The sequence below is a fragment of the Dicentrarchus labrax genome, unplaced genomic scaffold (genome assembly GCF_905237075.1).
Source record: "Dicentrarchus labrax unplaced genomic scaffold, dlabrax2021, whole genome shotgun sequence".
NCBI classification, from domain to species: domain Eukaryota; kingdom Metazoa; phylum Chordata; class Actinopteri; family Moronidae; genus Dicentrarchus; species Dicentrarchus labrax.
Genome location: NW_026136706.1, coordinates 19,065,210 through 19,090,319, shown reverse-complemented (window position 1 = coordinate 19,090,319; position 25,110 = coordinate 19,065,210). Strand labels below are relative to the sequence as shown.

Below are 25,110 nucleotides of genomic sequence, written 5' to 3'. Positions count from 1 at the left end.
GATGAATTGCAGGTGGGGGGCTTTGAACGGGTGTGCAGGTTGAGCAGAAAATCAGGAAGCTGGGAAAGTGAGAGTGGTGCCACACCCACAGCACAGACACCAAACACACACACACACACACACACACACACACACACACACACACACACACACACACACACACACACACACACACACACACGCCCTTAAACTAAGTCTTTGACTCAGACACTCGATCACACAGGTGAGGGTTCAGACATAGGCCGCTTTCACATCATATGAGATGGATGGTAAGGGAAAGATTCCCATGTTAACTCATCTAGACAGTTGTTGAGTTAATTGTGTGAAAATTCTAATACACATGCACCAAATTAATTAAGATGAACAATTGTCTTTGGCTGATGTTAAGCGTCCATATTTATTTGGCTTTCAGGCACTTTTCTATTAGTGCCAAACTGGGCATCTGAGCTTTTAGAAACGTTTTTTAATTTACTTTTTTACGTTTTAATAACTCTAAAAACAGTTTCCTAATCATTTTATGGTCTCAATTGCTACTTGCAAGTCTTCTTCAGTACAGCATGATAATCATTTAGCAAATTATGGCCCAATTTGGAGTAAAATAGACAATAAAGAAGGGTATGCTTTAGGGCATGGCTACCTCCTGATTGACAAGTTGCTACCACGGTGACCTCAATCAGGATTCACGATAGAAGCAGTTCCACGCTCTCATCCAAATACGGTTACTTGTGTTTCCACAACATCAAGATGGCGACCCCATTAATGCCAAACTCAAGGGTTCAAAACACTAGTCCACAATGGATAGCATCACGGTGGCTCAACCACTACTTTATATAGAGTCTATAGCAGGGATGCCAGATATACGTAAAAATTCTTTACAGTGGGTACGTCTCCATGTCTGATCATCTGTACACACATCTTATTACATGAGTCGTTAGTGAGCTGCATGAGCACAAACCACCAGAAATAACAAAGCTGTCCTTTCCTGAACTGATCTCACAACACTCCTTATGGATTTTATGTTCTCTATGGTGAAGTTTACACTGTGCGGTAAAGCCTCTGCAAGGGGGAGGCTGAGTCAGCTGACACACAGCCTCTCCAACAGCTTTTGATCTTACATAATTAATCCTGGAACATTTTAAATAAAAATGTGAAACGTAAGTGTGATTTTCAGTGACTCCTATCAGCAAGGGAGATGGGGATTTGCTGTGCGGAGTTTGCTTGTTCTCTGCTTAGGTTTCTTCCAGGTTTTCCCCTACATGATAAAGATGTGCAGGTCAGTTGAAATGGTAACACTAAAATGCATACATGGGAGTTGATGTCTATTTTGTTTTAGCCCTGTGATACTGCTTAGTGCTTTGAAGAATTTGGCCTCAGATGTACATTTGCACAAGACATTTGAAGTTCTAGAGTAACAGTAAATGGAGGTTTTCAAACATTTTATTTGTCATTTTTGTAGTTGTTTGTCTGCCTGGTTTCAGTGTGGCGTGTTTGACTTCTCAAGAGATACAGGATGTTTATGCCCTCTAACTCCATTCCTTGAATGCCAGATGGTAATATTTAGTATTCTGAACAACCGGGTATGGCAATATGACATTCTGTGTCCAATACATTGGAGGGGTTAGCCCTTCCCTGTTTTGATTTATAGTGGCAATTGTTGGTAACATTATTACACTGTGAAATATGAGAAAATAACAAAGGTCAATAGCACAGCCCCAGATGGGTCACAGGGTTGGATTTGAAAAGATCAGCAAAGGAATTTTCCAGGGCTATTTCAGGGAGCATTAGTCGTCTATAGAATGTACTTTAGCTGCTCTAAGTAATCCTTTTTATCTTTTATGATTTATAATGCAAAAACACAATAAATTCCCCAGAATCATAAGACACATGAAAGAGACTGCTGCTAGGATTCTACGGTGACTGCTGCTCACAATGCATGTGTGCGTGCACAGTGTGGAAACCAGTGACATGCTGCAGCTCCAATCAGATAAAAGAGAAAGAAAGCAGGGAAAGTATTTGCTGGAAACTGAGAAACTAAATATATTTCAAATACATCACCATCATAATCTGCCCCATTTGGAAGTTAGGCTGCACAGTATCCTATCATCTGACACAGTACAGAACATTCACACACATAAAACACTGCCACACACAAAATCTACTGGAACACTGATGTGGAAAAAACTTTTTGTTTTTTGGTCAATCTTCACTTCAACAGAGGAATAAAAAATTGTTCAGCCCAGGTTGTCCTGACTTGCATATATGTTGCATTTCAACACAGACCTGATGTCAGAGAATAGAGGTATAGCTTGAATGGACACAGCTCATGACACAGTATGTACACAATACGATACGATATACTTTATTGTACCCTTAGGGACATTTGTTTTGAGAATGCTGCACACATATAGCTGCTTCCATAGTTTTAAGAATAAAATATTATTATCAGGTGAGTCAGAAACATTAACAAGGTCTCAATCTTATCTTTTTTTTTTTAAACAAGTATTTATTTTAAATTTTTACAGAAGGCAACAAAACACACAAGGCACATGTATGGACAGAAAAAAATTAAAAAATAAAATACACATTGGCCTGTTTGTAGAGGTATCTTAGGCTTCAATATATTAGTCCATGAATAGACATTTCACCATCAGCATAAAAGGAAAATTAAATGAATACATAAAAGAAAAGAGAAATTCAATTCAACTTGTCATCCATCCAGCCATCTACATCCATATATACATGTTTCTCTCAAGGAAGTTACAAATGGCAGTGTCATTACATCGAGATTTCTCAAAAACAATGTTATGCACTCTATGTATATTATGGAAGCCTTGTCGTACAAGAACAAAGCCATTTTTGGTAAAAGTCTTTCTAAACGTTTAGCTAGAACCTTACAAAGTTTTTTGAGGACATTGTTGCGAAGTGAGATCGGTCTATAAGAACCACATTGGGTGGAAGTCTTTCCTGGTTTTAACAAGAGAGTGATTGCTGCCATATTTAGAGAGGGGGGGAGTGACCCATTATCTAGTGACTCCGCCAGTGTAATCTGTACTGTATAAATTTTGGTAAAACCCAAAAAGGCTTTATTAATCTCCTCTGGGTCAGTAGTTTCAAGGCCATCATCTAGCTGAATAGAATTCATTGCTCTCTCAGTTTCACTGTTTCATTTGCCAGGCTAAGAGCTTGCTAGCTTTTTCCCTTGCTCGTAATAGATTTGCTTAGATCTCAGCAAGCTTTTAGTTGCTTTATTTACTGACAAAACATTATATATTGCTCTAAGTTAAGCAAGTGATTTCAGTGTTTGTTGGGAAGTATTTTTAAAATGTTCAGTTTCAGTTTCTTTTATCCTCTTTTCTAACTGTTCCATTTCTAACTTCCAAATTTTATGTTTTGAACTAGTGAAACTTATCATTTGGCCTCTCAAAAAGGCTTTGAATGCTTTCCACCGTATAGCAGCTGACGTTTGAGTTGTGTCTCAATCTTATCTTTGCTTACAAACACCCAGAGCCTCCTCACATTAAGCATGCAGCAAGTGTGAAGGACTCTGAGGTCTCTCAGGTTACCCGACTATGTCAAAGCACAGTAAAACATTCCTCTTGTGTCCAGTACATTTCTGTCACACATACTAATTGTAAATGGAATTTAATTGAAATGAATGGTTACAGCTATTGTTATACCTAAGACTTTGTTCCTTTTTTTTCACAGAAGACATAATGTTATGTCACACTAAGAAAAAGCACAGGTGTAAGTAATCAAATGAAGATGGCTGAATTCCATTTCCGCTTCGAGGTCCTGGTATTGTGCCTGCTGGCTCACTGTCACACTGTCAACACTTACTGGACTAGACTTACTTAGGTATGCAACTAAACACATTGGTAGTGTGACGAGTCTGTCATTGCAGATTGTAGTGCTTTTTAGGATACGTAGCAATTTCAACCAGATCAGCTACTGCAGCATGACAGCTCCTTCTGGCAGTTCTATGTATGTCACGCGTGCTATGTGCATTGACATACACATTAATCGTCGATATGCATGCGGATAGGACTGGTGATCAGGGTTTCCAGTTTTGCTTCTTATTGATTGGATACACTGTTTTTCTCTTTAGAATCAAGACAAAATCAAATGCTGACGTTAATGTTTGAATGGCACGACTTTGTGTTCCCAATAGATTCCCCAAGTTATTTCCTCCGTCAAGCCAGCAGGGTTGTGAAAGCACTGAATATGAATGTAAGTCAGAGACAGGACTTGCATACAGAATCAGTATACAGCCCTACCCCCAGGTTACTTCACTCTTCCTGCATTCTTTGGAGCTTCCTGAGAATGAAAGCTGATGCTGAAAGCCAGAAAAAGTTGCACAGGCTCAAATACTTTAGAAGGTAGACTTTTCCTCATTTATAGTCTGAATCAAACTCCCTGGACCTGGTACATGTGTGTTTGCTTATGCACACAGTCATGAACTTTACTGGTATTATTATCGTCACTAAGTGTGGTTATCTTCTGATTTTATCATGTTGTTGTCCTTTATTAATTACAACATTGTACAATTGGAGTGGAAAGTAGAAAAAATAAGATTTTTTTTCTGGCCTGACTTGGAACACTGCTTTCAGGGCAGAGTTTAGAAGTACTTTAAGATGATACGTAATATTTTCCAGACTACATGTAGTGTGAATGTGCATAAAAATTAGTTAACTGAAGCATTGGACATTTCAATCTACAACAAAACAAACAAGCTTCTAGCCGAAACCTGTATGATATTAAGTCTGAACGTCTGTAACCTCTTTCCTCCCTCCTTTCAACCACACGGTCTCTACAATGTGGTTACAACATCAGCGTGTCACAAAACACACATTTCAAAAATAATTTTGTTAGTTTGTTCAGTTGTAGGTGAACAGAGAGATGTTACTGATTAGTGTGAAGGTACATTATTTCTCTGAAGTCATATTGCATTGGTAGGCAAAATGTGGTCTACACGCTTTTAATGTTTAATTTAGAATGTCATAAATATTGAACTATATGGGCTGTGGGCTGCAAACAAGAAGCTTCCAGGACATCGTAATGGGAAAAGTTCTGTACATTAATGCAAAATAAGAAATTGTGCTTACTGCTATAATGTGCATGTGCAAGTACTTAGGCTTATTAGTTACAGCTTCAGCTACTCCGAAGGTATATGTGTATTGTGGGAAGTTAATCTTCAGCCTTTTGCCAGAAAGTGCTTTCTGACAAAAGTCCCTAGGATGTCAGCTAGTAAAAATTGGCAGGACGATGTGGTGGATTAGCGGGTTAATTGTAGGACTTTCCCCCAGTAGACTATGATATCCCTGTGAAGTGGATTTTTATATTTATACTGGCTTTTAGCTGATAAATTTGGGTGTAGTTTTAGGTTCCAAAGGGATGAAAGGTTATTATTTGCACATTGTGGAGGATGGAAAATTTCATTATTGCAAATCCCTCTGAAATATGTTCTATATACGCTCAAAAACGTCTTCAAAAACATTCACTTTTGAGTCAGTTTCGTACGTCTTTTCACCAGCGAAAAATGTAAAATGTTCACTGGGTAAACATAACTTAGTGTATTTAGCAATGATGAGGCACATTTTTTTGAGTATTCAGTGATCAATTATTAAGTGGAGTGGCTGTAAGGCCTTAGTGCTTCAAAAGAAGGAAAGCTGGGGATGAGGAGAGGTCATTTCTTTAGTCACTCGGTGTGATAATCTCATAATCTAAATCCTGATTTACTGTAGGTTTTACTTTAGATGTGACACTCTTAATGAAATTTACGGTCACAGATCTCTAACTGTTAATAAAGGGGCGTGAAATAGTTGTGAAACCCAAACAAAGCTGAGTAATTTATGTACGGTCAATATAAAAGCCAGGAACATTGGGTTGAGCCTTAAATAATGTAGGTGCGACTTTGAATGACTTTAGCAAATGTGCAGTTTGGTTTTGAGAAGCCTTTTATTCCACGTGAAATAGGAGTTAACCTTTGAAAACTGAGCCACAAGATCTATTCTATAGTCTTTTAAGTATCAACCTTTTTTAGTTTTTGGGGATTTTGTAATGCCCTGTTTAGCTTCTCTAGTGGTGTGGCTCCAGGGATGTCCACTACTCCAGTCCAGACTGTCTAATTCAACAACTATTGGATGGATTTACATTAAACTGTACAGACATTAGTAGTGCCCAGGGGATGAATCCCAATGACTTTGGTGTTCCCTGGCTTCATCATCAGGTCAAGCATTTAATTTGTCCAGTACTTTGGTTTCTGAACACATACCTGTACAACATTCCTATCAGCCTTAGCTGTACTTAGTGTTTAGTGCTAACACGTAAGATGGTAAACATTATACCTAACATAAGCTCTTGTGAGCATGTTAGCATGCTCACAAGACACAGTTCAGCCTCACAGAGCTGCTAGTAACTAAACAAAGTAAACTAAAGTGCTGTCTTTTTCAGGCTGCTTTTAGTATTTTATAGACCTATTTTTGATGGCCCTCTCTTGCAATTTGTTCCACTCTATGTTATACATTATGTTATTATGTTTTTGTTTTGGTTAGGTGAGCCAGATGATTTATAGCCAGCCACTCTCACTCATCCACCTCTCTCTGTCTTTCTCAGGTATTGTTTCGCTAATCTCTCTGGTGATCCTCTCCTACGACCGCTACAGCACTCTGACTGTATACAACAAGCGTGGGCCAGACTACCGCAAGCCCCTGCTGGCTGTCGGGGGCTCTTGGCTGTACTCCTTGTTCTGGACAGTGCCCCCTCTGCTGGGCTGGAGCAGCTACGGCATAGAGGGAGCAGGAACCAGCTGCTCTGTCTCCTGGACGCTTCAGACAGCCCAGTCGCATGCCTATATCATCTGCCTCTTCATTTTCTGTCTGGGTATACCTGTCCTGGTGATGATCTACTGCTATAGCAGGCTGTTACTGGCAGTCAAACAGGTAGAGTGACATTGAAGTGTGTGTGTGCATGTGGTGTATAAAGGTTGATGCTTGTTTACTGTGTGACGTTGAAGGCAAAATCACAAGTTGCTCAAATTGATCCTCCAACAAGAAATTTTGAATAGCAGACTCTCAAGACTTGACAAGTGGCTAAAAAAAATAGCTTTTTCACAAAGAACAGCAGGTGGTTAGCTTGAATTCATGGGGGGGTGGGGGGTTCCCCTTTTGTTCACAGAAGCAGAATTATAAAACATAATCCACCCATCCATTTTCTGACACTTATCCAAGGGCTGGGTTGCAGTGGCTGCAGGCTAAGCAGGATAGTCCAGGCGTTCTTCTTCCCAGCAACATTTTCCAGCTCCTTACTGGGGGATCCTAAGTTTTTACCAAGCCAGCCCTCTTGGCATCTGGCAGGTGTGTCTCTTTCTAGTGATATATCCCAAAATTGTGCCCCATTCATTCGGTTTGATTGCATAGCTGACAACACAGCTGATAAATCTGAAGAGTTTCGGCCTGTCCACCATTCAGGTGGACAATTGGCTTTGAAGTTTGACCCATGTGGTGTTACACGGGAATAGTGAATGGCTCACATGGCTCAGTGTCAATCACAAGCTCCACATCCATCTCAGAGATATGAGTGAGGGTGACAGATGACATGATGTAATAATGTGACATCAAATAAATTTCAGCACAGCTAAAACAATAAAGTTTCTGCAATCTAAACACATCAACAGTAAATGTCAGGTTTGGGTGACAGCCCATAAATCAAGGAAATATATATCACAGACATGCTACAGCTACCTTTCTTCCACTCAGCTAGTAGACCAGAGTGCAGTGCAGCTGAAAGGCAAGATGTCAGTCATGTTCACAGACACACAAATGTTTATGAACTTGCTGGTGAGCTGCAGTATCAGTATTTCCAGCATGTCCAGCTTTGATTAAAAACTAAAGAAACATAACTAATCCCTTTTCTTAGGATTGTGAGCCAAAATGTGTCAGTTGTTCTTTAAACTACAAGTGTTGCTGAGATTTTTTCTCCATGCGTTTTGGAAATGGGTGAAGATCTGCTCCTACAGCTCTATCTTTCTTATCTTTCAAATAAATTAAAGTAGTAACATCCATTACTTCCCAACAAAATAACTCAGGGACTGCCCTGAGCACAACAGATGGATTTTTATCTTCACAATGTAACTGGACCCAGCTCCAGGGACAGTAAGAGATTATAGAGTCTGACTTTTAGACATCTTTTCACCAATCCCTGTCATGCACTTAAAGGAACAGTGTGTAGGATTTAGTGGCATCTAGCAGTGAAGATGCAGATTGCAACTAATTGAACCCCACTGTCGTCTGTATTTGATGACCTGGGAATGAGAACGGGCCTTCGGAGGAAACATGGTGGTTCAACATGTCGGCCTCCACAGAAGATGACCCACAGTGTCTGTAGAAAAAAAACGACTCATTCTAAAGTAATGAAAACATAACGATTCCTATATTCAGGTGATTATACACTAATGAAAACGTAGTCATTGTTGGGCTAGTTGTAGGTATGGATTACTCATTGCTCTTTTCAAAAGTAATGTTATTACTTATTACTCCCTGCCAACAATAATTAGTGACACTACTAGTTATATTCAGTGTCAACAATTCTTGGACTTCATAAATCACAAAGTTTACTACATACACCACCATCTCACCCCTTCCCCGCCCTCTCAGTTAAACACTCCAGCCCACCAGTAGCCTATCTGCTTTTCATCTTCCCTCGAATCAACAGATATCCCAATTGATCATGTCTTCCCGGTCTACTATTTGTCTACTCGACCCAATTTCCACCACACTGGTCAAGTCTCCCTACACTTTCCCCTCTCATTACACAAATTGTTCACTCTTCCCTGTCAACTGGTACTGTTCCCTCCCTGCTCAAAACTGCTTCAGTCACACCCATATTAAAGAAACCTGGCCTGGACCCAAACAAACTCAATAACTATCGCCCTATTTCAAACCTATCATTCATCTCAAAAGTTATAGAACGTACAGTAGCCTGCCAACTTCAAGATCATCTATCAAAAAATAACCTCTTTGAGCCTTTCCAGTCTGGTTTCCATCCTAACCACAGTACAGAAACAGCTCTCATTCAAATAACAAATGACCTTCTTTTAGCAGTGGATTCTGGCCTTCTCACCATCCTCATACGCCTAGACCTCAGTGCCGCCTTCGACACAATATCTCATGCCATCCTCCTAGATCGTTTGGCCGGCACTGGGGTCTCTGGCATCCCTCTCCAGTGGTTCCATTCCTACATATCTGACCGTTCCCAGTTCATCCAAGGAGAAAATACCAGATCACCATCCTCACCACTCACTCACGGTGTACCACAAGGTTCTGTTCTGGGTCCCCTACTTTTCATCATCTATATCCTCCCTCTCGGCAATATTTTCTGTCATTTTGGTATTCTCTTCCACTGTTATGCTGACGACACCCAAATCTACATCCCCACCAAACCAGACACTGCATCGCCCCCTACTGCCCTCACAGACTGCCTGGAAACCATTACAAACTGGATGTCAAACAACAAGCTCAAACTCAATGGCAATAAAAGTGAAGTTCTTCTCATCTGATCCAAATCATCACTCTCCATATCCCATCCCCTCAGTATTCTCACCGATGGCTGTCCCCACTTCAACCGAAGTTAAAAGTCTTGGCGTCATCTTGGACAGTACTCTCTCACTCACATCCCACATCAACAACATCTCACGTACATCCATTTTCCATCTCCGCAACATCTCCAGACTTCGCCCCTCCCTCACCCAGCACTCCACTGAAGTCCTCATAAATGCCCTGGTCACTTCTCGCCTGGACTGTAACTGTAACTCCCTCCTTATTGGTCTACCACAAAAACTCATTCACCGTCTACAAACACGTCATCACATCACACCAGTGCACATTCACCTCCACTGGCTCCCTGTCCAACAACGGATACAATACAAACTCCTACTGTTAACATTCAAAGCTCTCCATAACCAGGCCCCCCCATATCTCTCCAGTATGCTACAGCCATATATCCCATCCCGTTCACTCCGTTCCTCATCAACCGCCCTGCTTTCCACCCCTTCCTTCTCACTTACCTCAATGGGTGCTCGGGCTTTTAGCTGCTCTGCACCTAGACTCTGGAACTCACTTCCACTACACATCCGCTCTCTGGACTCCATTGACACTTTCTCAACTCAAAACACACCTTTTTCAAAAAAGTCTTATTTGCTATAAATACTCTGGCTGTTTGATTTATTTATTTAGCTACACTGTATTTTCTTTGTAATTTTACATGTATTTTATATGTATTTACAGTGCTGTGTATTTTATGCCTATTTTTCTTTCTTTTCTTTTTTTTTACCTGTAAGGTGACCTTGGGTGTTGTGAAAGGCACCAACAAATACAATTTATTATTATTATTATAATTATTATTATAATTATTATTATTATTATTATTATTATTATTATTATTATTATTATTATTATTATATTACTTTTCTGCTACTCCTCACAAACTTGGAACTTGTGTCCTTTCTCCCTTAAAATTCAGACTTGCAACAATTAAAATCAAAGTAATGTAATATTTCCAGCTGCTGAATATAAGAATCCAAGGGTGTGATTGGATTGTTGGATTTCCGAAAACAAAACATTTCTTTTCTTTTTCCTTTTTGGTGGGGGGTCATAGCAGTGTACCAGTCCCTGCAATTGAGTTTTGTAGAGAGACTTTACTTGCTTTAAGTTAATTCTTTTGCCCTTCCAGTGAGTTAGATTGTTTAATCCTGAGAGCAGAGCACAGCTCAGAAAGATCAGCTGCTGGATAAGCCTAAATCCACTCTTGTTCCTTTAGTCATTTTAATCCAATGTTTTTGTAAAGTGCTTAGGACCTCAGTTTTATAAGTGTAAAGCCAAAATAAGAATTATTAGAAGACGACTGCACAGTACACAAACAGAGAAAGACAACAATCAATCTCTGGATGGCTCTTTCCTAAATAAATCATATTCTCTGTTTGTAATGACCTTCATGTATCAATAAGCAGCTTTCATAAAATGCCCTTCACCTATAATTACCTCTGTGTGCTACATTAGCTGAATTGGCTTCAGTTTAGTTTCATTACATTTGTTCAGTCACTATTTGAACCACCTTTTCAGTCCTTAAAAAAAATGGACACCACTCTCATTTAGCACAGTAATGCTGCATTCACAAACAAAGCTTCGGGCAGAATGGAAGGACGGCAAAACGAAACAGGCAAGACCATAGCTTGTCACTTGGTCTCAAGCAAGTCCCGAGTCATTTAAAGTTCTTATGTTAATGTGTTGAATGACTCTTACAATGATAAGTTTGATGATCTGGCTTTCAGAAATCTAAAGGTCTTGAGTTCAGCAGGTCACCTTTTTTCTTGAATCCAAAAGTGATGACTCCTGGTGCAGGCATGATGATGATGATGATGATGATGATCTGATCTGATCCATAGACCATCAGGTAGCATTGCAAGAAGCTTGACTGACAGGGTATTCATCCAGTGATGGCAATGCCATTCCCAGTGTGCATTCGCATACCGAGGTAACGTTACACAGACCTTTCACGACGGTTTCAATGTCTATCTGTAGAATATGTCACATGAAAAAAATATATAAATGTATTTTTTACACTCAACACTCCTGTATTTGTTTGAGATTAAAAGCTCTCTCGTCTTTCTGTGGAAAGAATATGTTAACAGGGCTTTTATTGTATTGTATTTATCAAGGCAAACTCAGTGTAGAAAGATAGGGCAGGCAGAAGCAGCTCCGCAGCAGAAATGCTCTCCGTGTGGTCACCTCTGGCGTGTGAGCTGCAGCAGTTCAGCGAAGCAGCTGTCACGCACTGCTATGCATCCTCTGTGGAAGAACCGTTTGAAGCAAAATAATATAGGCAGGCAGGCAGTAGTAGATAGCTGCTTTAAAGGATGAGAATAATTATCAAATAACTTGATAAAGCCTTATTCTTCAGTGCATAAAATATCCCTGTGAAATTCCTATTAAGGAATCACTGATCTCATTCACTTGTGCATCTAGGAAAACTTGAAGCTTTTCGTGAGCATAGTAACTCAGGCCCTGCTCCTGGAAGAGATGCTCACAAGTCATTTTTGGCATTTCATTTGTTTGGGCCTTGTGTGAAGTTATTACAGGCAAAGGTTATGACAAATGGTTCAGCAGCTGCAGGTGTGCTCGCCATGGTGTTGTTGCTTCAGCTTTACTGAAGCTAGCTGTGGCCACACGCACCAGCATATGGTTACGCATGTTAGTAAGAGAGGGAATGGATTTCAGCGTGTGAGACATTTCCTTATTGTTAATTGTTAAAAACATAAAATAAAGACTGTGAACAAGTCTGAGTCAAGTCTCAAGTCAAATCTCGAGTCACTGTGCAAATTAAGCGCAACTCGAGTATAAGTCTCAGATTCGAGTCCCCGTCTCTGGCTTCAGGACATCAGCCCTCATCTTCATGCAAGTCCACAATGACATGGTGCTTAAAATTCTGTGTTGTACAATGATACTTTGCCAATTTAAAACCTCCCATAGTCTTGAAAGGTTTCATGTTGCATATTAGTAACCTAAAATGGCACAATTATTCTCAATAGGCAAAAGAATCAGTGAAAGGCTGAGACGCATTGAGAGGAAACTGGATATGCGTCATTTAGCAATCTATTCATAAACTATTCATAAATGGACCGCCACACACTGGCAGTGTTTTGTGGCTTGTGAAACAACCTGCTGCTGCTTTTTTAAAAATGGTTTTATCTTCTGATTACGTCAAGAAGCCAGATCTGCACTGCTGTCCATTCAAACTAAACAGACCTGATCACAAAACACACAAGACAGAAAGCAGTTTCTTTATACAAGATAAAAAATAAATGCATCAATTAAAAATATGTGAATGTCCCAATAATCCAAGTAGACGTTAAAAGTAATTCAGACATACCACATTTGAGACTACAATGCATTCTGTATACAGTAGACATCAGTAAGTAAGTAAGTTGCAGTGTTTCCGGTATAAGATGTCCTTTTTTTGTTGATTATTAATGCTTTAACTCTCCAGTTTGTTGCGGCATGTGTTGGTGGAAGTCAATTTGACTCATGCTAGGTAATAATAATGACCAGTGTGCCAGAGGGTGACAGTTGCAGCAGCAACAATAAGAACTAACATCACATGAAGAATAGTGTAATGGGGTGTAGATTGTTTTAGTGAGAATTTGAAAAGCATTGTGTCAGACATTAGCTCTGTTCATCTCGTTCAGTCAAAACCACCTACGTCAAGGGATTTATAGCAAATGGTTTCACAGTTTGATTTAGCCGAAAAAGGTTTTGCTTGTTGAGGGAGCTTTTGAAGGATCCCAGCAGCAACGATGATACTGCTGGTACAACTAATCCCCCCGTAGCAAATACACACATGAACAGTGGGTCTTAGTAAAGTCAACAACACCAAAAGCCCACACACATACAGAGCAGGTTGGGGTGGTGGACAGAGATGCAGAAGCAAATGGGACATCAGTAGAATCAGATTATAAAGGCATCTGTGTGAACTGTATGAATATAATGAGGGTGTTACTAGCTGGTTGCCATGAAAGCTGGTCACTGAGTCACTGACTGCGAGCACGAATGAATCCCACCAAATCTATGGTGATCATCAGCTGTTGAAGTGAACAAAGGTGACAGGAAAATTATCACATTCAAACCAGGCATTTGTGTTTCAAGAGAAAGGGTGAGATTAAGGGTTCAACATCCTTATTAAATAGTAGTGCAGTAGACTGTATGAGTAATTACTTATATCTGTGAGCAGAGCTGAGCTCCAGTTGGCTTTAGGCCACTTAAATCTTAAATGGTCATTAAAACTTGGGGTCATTTGCATTAATCGTGCAGGAGTGTCAAAGTTGTGAGAAAGTCCTGGGCTCAGTGGGCTCTGTGGAGAATTTGAATGTGTTGTACAGTGATCTAGGAAAACTCCCTGATTTCTCTCCAACTAGTTTGAATTCATCCACATATCAGAAGGGTGAAGGAAGGGCATAGACTACAGAAAAGCAATCTGTGTTTAAAGAGATCCAAAGAATGATGTTAAAATCATTTTTATTGGATTAGGATTAAGATACAACTAGATGAATCCTGTTTGAAATGTGTATCAAGAGACAAGCAGTAGATATATTCACAGATGAATAAGATTGTGTAAAGAATATATATTTTACACTGTGATCTCTGTCTTTTATTGAACACCCAGGAGGTTTTGGGAATTCAATTAATTTGATATTTGTTATGGAATTTGCATTAGTAAAGTACAATATGAAGTCAGGATGATCATTTATTTTTATGTAGTTTTCCAGAGGGGCAAAATCTAATTTGAATGCCTTTATTGTTGTAGCTTATTGTATTCTCATGATGAATGAACACAAAGTCAAGAGGAATTACTCCAGAAATACTGGTTATACTTTTGATTTAGGATGAGTTTGAATTAAATGTTCATATGGATGGTAAGAATGTAACTGCATAGACTGCTGTTGTTCTTATTCAGATGACAGAAAAAAATGAACCTAAACTTTAACCATGTTACTCTATACTAAACCTACAAACTGGGTGGATTTAAGATTACAGTATAGTTACTATAATATGCTTTTTTATCATATAGTATATGCTTTTTCAAGCATAGGAGGCACCGACACAAATCCATGAACTCTCTTCCTCCCTATTAGAGGAACACCATTTAAACATTTAACATGCCTGTGGAATAAAAGAATGGGAAGAAGGTACTACAGCAGTGTGCAACTAAACAGCTGATACAGTTAATTTTCTATCATCTGGGAAGCTGATGTTTTCCAATTTCCTCATGGTATCAAAATACAGACAGACTCCATTTGTTTGAGAGAAGTAAATCTCGATAAAGAAGTAATTACCTTTTTTTCCCTTCACTTTTGCTATTGTTGCACGATAGAGCAGTGAAGTAAAGCAGGGACAACAACTATAATTACTGGTGTATTCCCTGAAACACAGATGACACATTTATTAGAGCTGTCTTTAGGTTTGGCAACGTAGCTTGCAGTGCATCATTAATGTGAGCGTCCTTGAATGCACAAACAAGTAAAGTTTGAGCCTTTGTAAACATTTTTGAAGTTATAAGGAGTGCAGTCTTATATATGGAGTATGGTCTAGATGTGCTCTGTGTGAGATTGCTTCTGTTATAATTTCGCCTTATTCAAATAAAATTGAATTGAAAAGTTTTCAAGGTTGATTTTCACACCCGAGGAAAGTGTTCAGCTGACCACTAGGCACAGGGTTACGGCTGTTCTGAGCACCAGTTTGTTCTCAAGATCCATTTTGGCCCCATTAACTTTAGTTCAGTCAGGACCACTTTCGTCAAAACATCTTATATTCCAAATAAAATTACATTTGGGGGTATGGCTTTGTTCTGGGACCTCCTTTTTTTTTCCTGTGTTTTATTTGGAAAACCTTAAGACAAGGAGAGCGGCAGCAGGGTACAGAACATAGAAGCATCTTTCAATCAGAAAATGACATTGATTAATTAGAAACAACATAAAAAGGAGGACCTGTGGAGGGGCAAAAGTTGTAGGTCAGCTGACCACTAGGCAGGAGGTAAAGAGAAAAAGGGCATGATGTTTGCCAATTGGTGCTTGAGGAAATCAGGTGATCTGTAGCTGACTGTTATGGTATCAAGGGTGGTTTTACCAGTTTGTTCTCTAAGATCCAGCTTTTGCGCCCCATTAAGCCTGACTTAGTGCCCTTAACTGACGCTTTTTTAACTACACAAAAAAAAAAAAGTTACTATAGGTAGGGTAACCAAAACAGGACAGCCAGTACCTTGGGCGTCCCGTGGGCTACAAACTGACACTGAATGAGGAAATGGTCTTACACATGTGAACAAGGAGTGATAACTGGTGGTTGTGAGCTGGCAAATTGGCATGCACAGAATTTTTGAAGTCATAAGGAGTGCAGTCTTATATATGGAGTACGGTCTAGATGTGCTCTGTGTGAGATTGCTTCTGTTATTATTTTGCCTTTTTCAAATAAAATTGAATTGAAAAGTTTTCAAGGTTGATTTTCATACCGACTCTCATCCACAGGTGGGTAAGATCCGAAAAACTGCAGCCCGAAGGAGAGAGTACCACATACTTTTCATGGTTTTGACCACAGCGGCCTGCTACATGTTGTGCTGGATGCCTTACGGTGTCGTGGCCATGATGGCAACATTCGGCCCTCCCAACATCATTAGTCCTGTGGCCAGCGTGGTGCCCTCACTACTGGCCAAGAGCAGCACGGTCATCAACCCTCTGATCTATATACTAATGAACAAACAGGTGAGTCAGCAACATGTGTGTGATTGACTCAAACTCATCGATTTAAAAAAATCAAGCACAATCTGACATGTATAACAGCTTTATTTACACAGTAAAAAAAGACAGATTACAACAGCTGAAATCATACAAATGGTCTATTTAAATATCAATTCAAGTTTAAAAAGAAGAGAATTCACTGATAAATCAAAGTCGACACCCTAAGGCTGTTCAAAGTGAAACAGGACTTTCGCTCTTTGTCCGTCATGGATGCTTCTTTTGCTCTTCCTCTTTTCAGAAATACTGCAGGAATCTGCAGGAGGGGAATGTAAAACTTAAATGTTGAACAATCCTTTAGAGGCAGTGTGGTGCAGCTATTCCCACAATTTTGAGTAAAAACAAGATATGAAAAACAGGCCTTGAGAGTAAAGAGTGGAGATCAAGAGACTCGAAAGGGCAAAATGTAGTGCCTACAAATGTTTTCTCTTCTCACCACTTCACCACTGGTCAGGCATTAAAATTTTTAAACTGGCAATAGAATTTTTGTTTTTAATAGACTTCAAAATTGAATTATGTTACTCATTAAGCATCCCGGAGAGAAGCAATAGCACCTTGGAAATCCTGCTATTACTCTTGAGACCACATCGCACCCATCGCCACCCTGCTGAGACATAACTAAAAATGGAATTTGGCACAATATTAAGATGCAAACATGAAGTTACCAGAAGGCATTGCACTTAATAAAGTGCTCCCAGGGAACTGCTAATAGCTGCACCGCAGCTGGACGTGATTTCCCTGTTCACAAGCATGCACTAAAATCTCCAAAACACCACTTTAAAAATAAAAAATCTCATAGCCTCTCACAACATTAATGACAATGGTGTCTACTTGCAGCACAGTACAGCACAGACAGTTTAAGACTCTCGGCCCTGATCCTGATTTGCATGCTCTGTGCATTGGAAAGTAATCAAAGTTATTAGAAATATACATGTACAATATGTTCAGGTTTTCTGCACCTTCAGTGTGTTACAATCACAAGCAATAAAACAATTGATCATTTATCTCAACAGAGAAATGTAAAAACTACAGCAGAGCCGAGAAACTGCATGATTCAAAATGAACGGTAAATCTCCTCCAGCTTCAAAAATGTTTTCTTCAGTCTATTACAGTCCTCTAACAGTTACTGACTTAACTGGGTTTCTTGGTCCAAAGATATTCTAATCACATGCCAAACCATCAACCTAAAACTGGGGCTGGGTATCAAACCTCAATACTTTTTTGCATCCAAGCAAAATACGTCCATAGCATCAATTATCAAAGACCGCCAAGAAGGGTTGGGCGATACGACCTTATATACAACATGAGACCATTTGTCAACTGTCAGAAATATTTCAATACAATTTGTGCCGAGGCAGCTGCAAATCAATGAGGAGAACTGCTTTATGGCATTATTAGATTCACAGGATTTTGCATCAATGTGATGAAATACCTTTGTCATGTGTGTAATTCACTGAATTAGTCATGATGTTTAGTCTGATCTGGTTATTTCATCTATACATACACTCAGTCGCCAATTTATTAGCAGCACCTAACTCAAAGTAATGCAGTCTAATGCAAAAGCCCTACAATAAATCCTACCTTAACGAAGGTTATAATGTTCTGATTTTGATGAAACTGTATGATCATTTTGGAGGCTGCAGTGTTTTTCCACTCCCATTTATTTTAATGAATTTACTGCAGGGCTGGTGTATTAGATTTACTTTATCATAATAAACAGTAAGTCAATGTTGCAATATAAAATACCATAATAGATTTTTCAAGTCAAGTATTGAAAAGTGGCACCAAATACTTTGTCGGATGCTTGTTTCTTTCCTTCGATCAGGTATAAAAAAGGTTCTTTTTGGTAGAAAAAAAGGTTTTCAAAAAATGTGTTGTGTCGGTATCAGCCCAGTACACATTTGTAATTGCACTGACACATTTTGGATGATACCCAGCCCTACTCAACAAGTAATGCTAAGCCCCAGAATCATCTACATACTACTTCTACAGAGCCATCTAATTCAACATACATCAGACTATTCAATGTAACATTTCTGAGACAAGTTTTCACATCTTATTACAAACCACAACCAATGGCACAAGAACATTTTGTATAATAGTACACTTAGCAAAAGAAATCTATTATAGGCAAGATTTATCTGACTGAAAATCTGCAGCAAAAACAACCAACCACAACCAACCCTCCTCTTCAAGCTACCTCTAGAACTTGCTGCAGATGTGGCACTGACTGACTGTAAACATAAAAATCATCCTATCCGGAGAAAACGCAAATCTGATGATATTACCAGTTCAAATTCTTTCTCTTATAATTGTCTCCACTCTGAGCTGCAGACAGATACAGACCAATATGACACATTAATCGTTTTAGGAAATGAGCTTCATGCGCTTACGTGACATAGACAAAGAATACCATACTGCAGCGGTGACCACCAGGGAGGGTTTGGCCATTAGACGCAATGGTAAAATTACATTCAATAAAGAGTGAACTGTCAAAAAAACAGGGGCTGGTGATTGCTGTGTGCAGAGCTACAAATCCCCTGATACAGCTCACTTCAGCAATATCAACTGCTCCGGACCACTCACTGCAATTAAACTCCACGTTACTGCAGTCCTGCCACAGTATGTACTGCATGTATCTGAACAGTCACAAGGCAACCCAAGGAAAGTGTTCAGCTGACCACTAGGCACAGGGTTACGGCTGTTCTGAGCACCGGTTTGTTCTCAAGATCCATTTTGGCCCCATTAACTTTAGTTTAATTACACTGACAGTAAAAAAAAGTTACTATAGGTAGGGTAACCAAAACAGGACAACCAGTGCCTTGGGCGTCCCGTGGGCAACAAACTGACACTGAATGAGGAAATGATCCTACACGTGTGAACAAGGAGTGATAACTGGTGGTTGTGAGCTGGCAAATTGGCATGCACAGGAGACTAATTTGTAATTAAGCTTAAAAACAATCTGCCCTGTGAAATCAACCCCTCATGACAACACGTAAACACAACTTCTGATTTCACAAGATGATATCAGAGGAATGTCAAACTGGAAAACCTGCTGCAGAGCGATGACAGTGTACAGTACAGTAGTGCATGTTTGTGTGAGTGCGTGTATATTTCTGAGTGTATGTTGCATTTATGACATTCAGCGTGGATGACTTCTTTGCTTATTCTCAACCCTTTGGACCAGTAAAAAAGAAAAAAGAAAAACAAAATCACAAATATCCACCGTTATAAACAGTGGCATTTCCTTTTTAAGTGGAGAACCACCCATCTTATTGTAAAACACATATTACACCATTGAAACACACCCAGTTATTGAAAATTCACTTGTCTATCTAAAAACACTAATCTGTTGCTACCCTAGTCAGCCCCACAGCTAACGTGGCTCAGCTAAAGCAGAGAAAAATGTCTTTTTCAGCTCCGTCTTGGAGACTCTTCCTGCCAGTCTCTGGTCTAGTAAACCATCTTAATGAAGACAAGTTCTTTCAGAAGCCTCCACGTTGATCCCTCCCTGGAGGGCTATGGCTTATGTTCTTGATGGGTCTAATTTGAAACTTCGACGCTCCAGCCTCCTTGTCTCCAGTGGCTTTATTGCACCTCTCCCTTAGTCAGCCAGAAAAGGCTAGAGTGTGTGTGTATGTTTGGGCTCAGAGGGTTAGGTTTCATATCTCAGATGTCACAGTTGACGGTGCTTAAGCCTGGAAGAGTAACCCGCCCCTTCCTCCTGAGGTCACTCTCGGGCCCTGTGTTGATCCGCTGGATCAGGCTCTTCTCATACAGGAGTGGATGGTAGGCACCCAGTGTACAGGCAGCATCATAGTAACGCTCATGGTAGTGACACAGGTCCGTCTGCCTCATGGAGGGAATGTACTCGTACACATGCACCTGTTCGCATAGCGCCATCATCAGGAGGATGCCTGCAATGGCAACAGACAGAGAGAAAGAATCAGGTTGTCATATTCAAGAATATTTTCTGACGTACTTTAAAACCCGTTTAGCAAAGAGCAGCGCTCTCGTTTCAGGAACTCTTGGTTTACATTCACACAGTCACACATGTTAAAGCTGCCAAGTCCAACCAGTGTGATCTGCTGGCCGCTGAGCAGCTATACTGGAATTGAGGGTTAACGGAGCAGCTTAACATATTGGGAAAATGCGCTTAGTTGCTTTCTTTTGCCACGAGTTAGATAAGGAGGAGATCGATACCATTCTCACATCTGCCCGTTCAATATGAATGATACGTTCCTAAAATAGTGACGGAAATATAGCAACAATGTGTGAGATTGTTGCAAGTCAATTTATAAAAACAACTGAAATTAACATATTTCTTTGAACAACGTAAAAAAAAATAACCCCCCTCCCGATAAGAAATTGGCTAACATGCACACTATGTCAGGTTTAATGAAGTTGAACAAAAAAGGAATTCAGTCAGATTACCATCCATTTCTCAGTTTACATCAGTGGATGTGGACATGTACCTTACCAGTCCCCATATAGACTGGTTTTAATATCCACTGATACTAAAATGCATTCTCAGTTTCACTCACTATATCCCAGTAGGGAAAGTAAAGGTGTGATAATCTTCCTCAGCGTCTGCGGGAAAAGCGTTTATCAGAATATCTCTACTGGATCTGCGCAGTGTCAAAAGTGGGTGACTGCAGCTACACTGGGCCGTTCTCAGGTGCAAATATGATTTTTAAGTGTTCATGTGAAGTTCAGTTGTGCTGAAAAAGAGCATGCATGCTCAGAAAAACCCTCCTTTACATAAAGATAAAAATAGAATCCAATACATAATATATGAAGTGGTGAGTTTGCCCGCCTCAGCATACTCTACATGGTGTCTTAAATACACTGTGGTTGACAACACAGAGAGCGGTCAACTCCTGCATACATTTACTTACCTTTTGTTATTTTCCATTTCACCTTCCTCACTACATACTATTCTGCCGATTTCTAGCATTTTTTATCTGACGATTGTTATTCTGATGGCGACTCTTCTCTGTGCGGCTGCCCTCCAGTATGATTACAATCACTACAGATAACCAAGCTAAATCCCATCTGCAGAATGTGTAAGCTTGTTATGTTAGCATGTGCTGAAGTTGTGTTTGTAAGTCAGTTGGCTCTGTATGGGATCCAGACATCATCACATGTATTTTGCCCTTTCCTGAACCAATTTCCTCATGATTATCAACATACAGATCAATTGGAAATAAAATCTCACCGGCTCAAAGGTTTCATGTTTTAACAGGAAAATGACTCTCTAATTAGGCATGTCTGAACTTTTAAGTAAATTTGATGTTGATGATGATGATGATGATAATTGCAAGTGTAGATAAGCCTTCAGAATGAGCACAATAGTGCTAAAATAATGGCATCAAGACCATTATTTTAGCACTATTGTGCTCATCAATTTAATTTACTGCATTTGTCTTCACACTAATGAGTCTTATCAATGTGTACGCACTGTGTTGAGAGAAAGACCTGCCTTAAGTTGTACAAATGAACTCTTAAGCAAAAGGTTAACAAGAGAAAAAAACAGATTGCATCATGACACACTTTGTTGCAATATTCAGGAAACATGGATAAATAAATAAAGAAGAGCAAGCACTTCAGAGAGCTGCATAGAGATCTTTCTCAGTAATGTGTTAAATGACCTCTACGGTCAAATTAACCACTACTGTAAGTGTTAGATGCCACCTTCTCTGCCAGTGCAACACCATTTAGGGACTATTTGCTCCTCTCAAGTAGCATTACCTGTTGACTGTGAGGACATGAAAGTGCACTATGGCATGATTTCTGCCCAATAAAACTTTGACCAACCAGTCTCTCTGAGAGGGTCAAACAAAGCTCAGTCCACATTTGATGATTTTAAGAACTCTCATTTTGAGACGTTGCGTTCACATCAACTTTCTTTCCGCTTCTTCCTCAGTTCTACAGGTGTTTCCTGATTCTCTTTCACTGTGATCACTGGTCAGCAGAGAGCGGCATCCCCTCGATGACCTCCAAGACCACGGTAATCCAGCTAAACCGCAGAGTCTACAGCAACACGGTGGCCTGCACTGCCCAGACCTCCACTGATGCTCTCAACCAGTGCGCCAGCACCCCAGCATCCAAGCACACAACACCCCCAGAGGTCACTACCTGAGCCTGAATATCATCAACATGACCAGATAGGAAATACAGTCATAATGAAACGGCAGTGGCTCAGCGTGACAGCTACACACTCAGTGTCAACTACTGTGGAATGTGGACTAAAGCATGATACATTTAGAAAGTAAATGTTTTTAATGTGTAAGCTTGTGTTTGTACAGAAAGGAATCACTTTGTGTGTCCATTGAGTGTTTATTTTATATACGCTATATGGCCTAGGTATGCAGACACATAAACATTAAATCCATATGTGGTGAACATCTCATTCCTACAAGATTTTGGAAACTGGCTGCAGATATTTGCTCCCATTCAACCACAATTTGAGGTCGGGCACTGATGTCGGGTGATAAAGCCTGGCTTGTAGTTGGTTTCCAATTTATCCCAAAATGAATTTAAAGGGTTGAGGTCACGGCTCTCTGCAAGCCAGTCAAGCTCTTCTACAACACACTCTAAAAAAAAACAAACAAACACATTTCTTTATTGAATTTTTGAAGTATTACTGTATGTTATACGATAAGATTTCCCCTAATTGGAACCAAGGAGCACAAACCATAAAACCAGCCCCAGAAGTGCACAACAGTATTTGGACATGTACTTTTGGCCATATAGACCACTTAACAGACGTTTTATATGTCTATATGTCCAGGAAATACTTTTCTTTCAATATTTATTGGTCAGTTACAAATTGTAATAGTTGATATTCAGAGGTTCAGAAATTGTAAATGTCAATGTTATCATATACAAAGCACATTTTCTCTTAATTAAATTGGAATCAGGGTGTAAATGTTTTGGAAAATGATGTCTACAAATATGTAGAAATACTGAGAATTTTGTAGTTTGTTAAAACTATCGTTTCTTAAAGATTTCCAAACCAAGGTTCACACTTTTAGAATGGTAACATTTGTGTGGTTTTTTTCCTTACAATGTGAACTTGTTACTCGTAACTTCTAAAACATATATTTTATGTTGGCTGAATTCCTTTTTGATATCCTGATTCAGTTTGTCTTCTTTCAACCATCTTTTCAACAATCTGGGGCCTATTCTCTGCTGCTGTTCAGTCAGTTTGTCATTGTACTGCTGTAGATGTCAAGGATAGTCAATCATAGATTTGTGCTTCTTCAATCAGTGTCCTAGTGGATTGATATATTCATCATTTAACTGTCGTCTTTTCCTCCTCCTTTCTCCAGACTCTGCACCGCTCAGACTGTAAATGTTGCAGACTCTTAAAAGAAAAGACCTCATCCTGAACCTAACTTTCAACGTGTATATATTTAAAATGTTATAATTTACGTCTGCATGGTATGAGTTTATTTTATGTATTTTTATGTCTGTGTTATTGTATGGTTTTGTTGCATGTTTCTTTGTGCATTAAATTTAAAATGTATCAATAAGAGACAATAATTTACACCCGTATTGAATTAAAGAGCTTCACCCTCTCTAGGAGTGAATGGTCACATCTGTAATGTAAAAGTGAGAGCTCTGGAGCTTTTGGCCTTAAAATGACAATGATAATTATGGCCATGGATGGGTAAAAGGAAGGAGATATGGGATGACAAACGGGTCATATTTCACCTGTTTTTAGTTTCCCATGCCAGGCAGGGAGAGGCCAGTCTGATAGAAGAAAATAATATATACAGATATATACAGCATGATCAGCTTAAGAGTAATGGAGTTTCAAGAATGTGACGGGTGATGGGAACTCGTACCACGCCTAAGCACATGGCTGTGATGCAACACACTTAGAGATAATTTTAAGATATTTAATGGTTTAATGGTCTCTTCACCCACAAACTGACACAAACTGGTGAAATGTATTGGCCCTGAGTGAAATGTTCACAGAGCATCATGAAGATATGAAGCACATTTGATGCGGACAGGACTTCAAGACTCAAGATGCCGCTACTTTTCTCCGAAACAGCAATGGCTGACCTTCTCACTGCGGGGTGCTGATGAGACCCTGATGATGAGAGGCCAAAATGAGCCTGGCCCGGAAACTGCCTTCAGTCAGTTCCAGCTGTGAATGTGAATGTGCATTTGATTGTTGGTTTTAACTGTTTTAATAAATATCATTGCTGTGGAAGAGAATCATTGCATTTCTGTATTTCAAAAGAGAATGGAGGTTTTTGTGAGAATGATATACAAACCAAATTAACTCTCAGAAAAGGGCAAATTGCTCAAAGTGATGTGTGAGGCTCTGATGCTACATTACTATGGATTTCTGACTCCTTTCTAATGATTAACAGCATGAACGTGCCACACATGTCCGCCTTTTCAGTGATGCTGAAAAAGAGCAGTAGAGACAGTTTGAGATTTGGACTTTGGCAACAATTAATTCAAGAGATGTTTGAAAACCTTGTGTTATAGAACTGGGCAACTAATTCATCCATTTGCTTTTGAACGTATTGAAAAGGCTGCATTGATCAGAGCACCCTTACACCATTGACTGCACATCGACATAAAAATGTAACATAAAGACTAGTCTCACATTTTAATCTCTTTTAAGTCAGACGATTGTGTTTTAGAAGTCAAAGCTTGATATGTGATAGTCCCAGAACGTCCTCTGTGAGAAGAAGAAAAACCCCACCATGGAATCTGTACTAATAGTGCATCTCCTCCCTCAAAGCCGTACT

At 39.6% G+C, this 25,110-nt stretch overlaps 2 protein-coding genes across 2 annotated transcripts in view; one reads left to right on the top strand and one right to left on the bottom strand.

The window, feature by feature from the left end:
- tmtops2b (teleost multiple tissue opsin 2b) overlaps window positions 1-24,565 on the top strand; it is a 31,429-nt gene extending 6,864 nt beyond the window's left edge. Inside the window, exons 2-5 of the mRNA XM_051404871.1 lie at window positions 6,613-6,938; window positions 16,067-16,300; window positions 22,260-22,463; window positions 23,668-24,565. Coding sequence (XP_051260831.1) covers window positions 6,613-6,938; window positions 16,067-16,300; window positions 22,260-22,463; window positions 23,668-23,727 — 824 coding nt within the window. The 3' untranslated portion in view covers window positions 23,728-24,565. The remainder of the gene's footprint in view (window positions 1-6,612; window positions 6,939-16,066; window positions 16,301-22,259; window positions 22,464-23,667) is intronic.
- Window positions 16,364-25,110, bottom strand: part of st6gal2a (ST6 beta-galactosamide alpha-2,6-sialyltranferase 2a) — a 42,047-nt gene continuing 33,300 nt past the window's right edge. Inside the window, exon 7 of the mRNA XM_051404867.1 lies at window positions 16,364-20,250. Within this exon, the coding sequence (XP_051260827.1) occupies window positions 20,003-20,250 (248 nt within the window). The 3' untranslated portion in view covers window positions 16,364-20,002. The remainder of the gene's footprint in view (window positions 20,251-25,110) is intronic.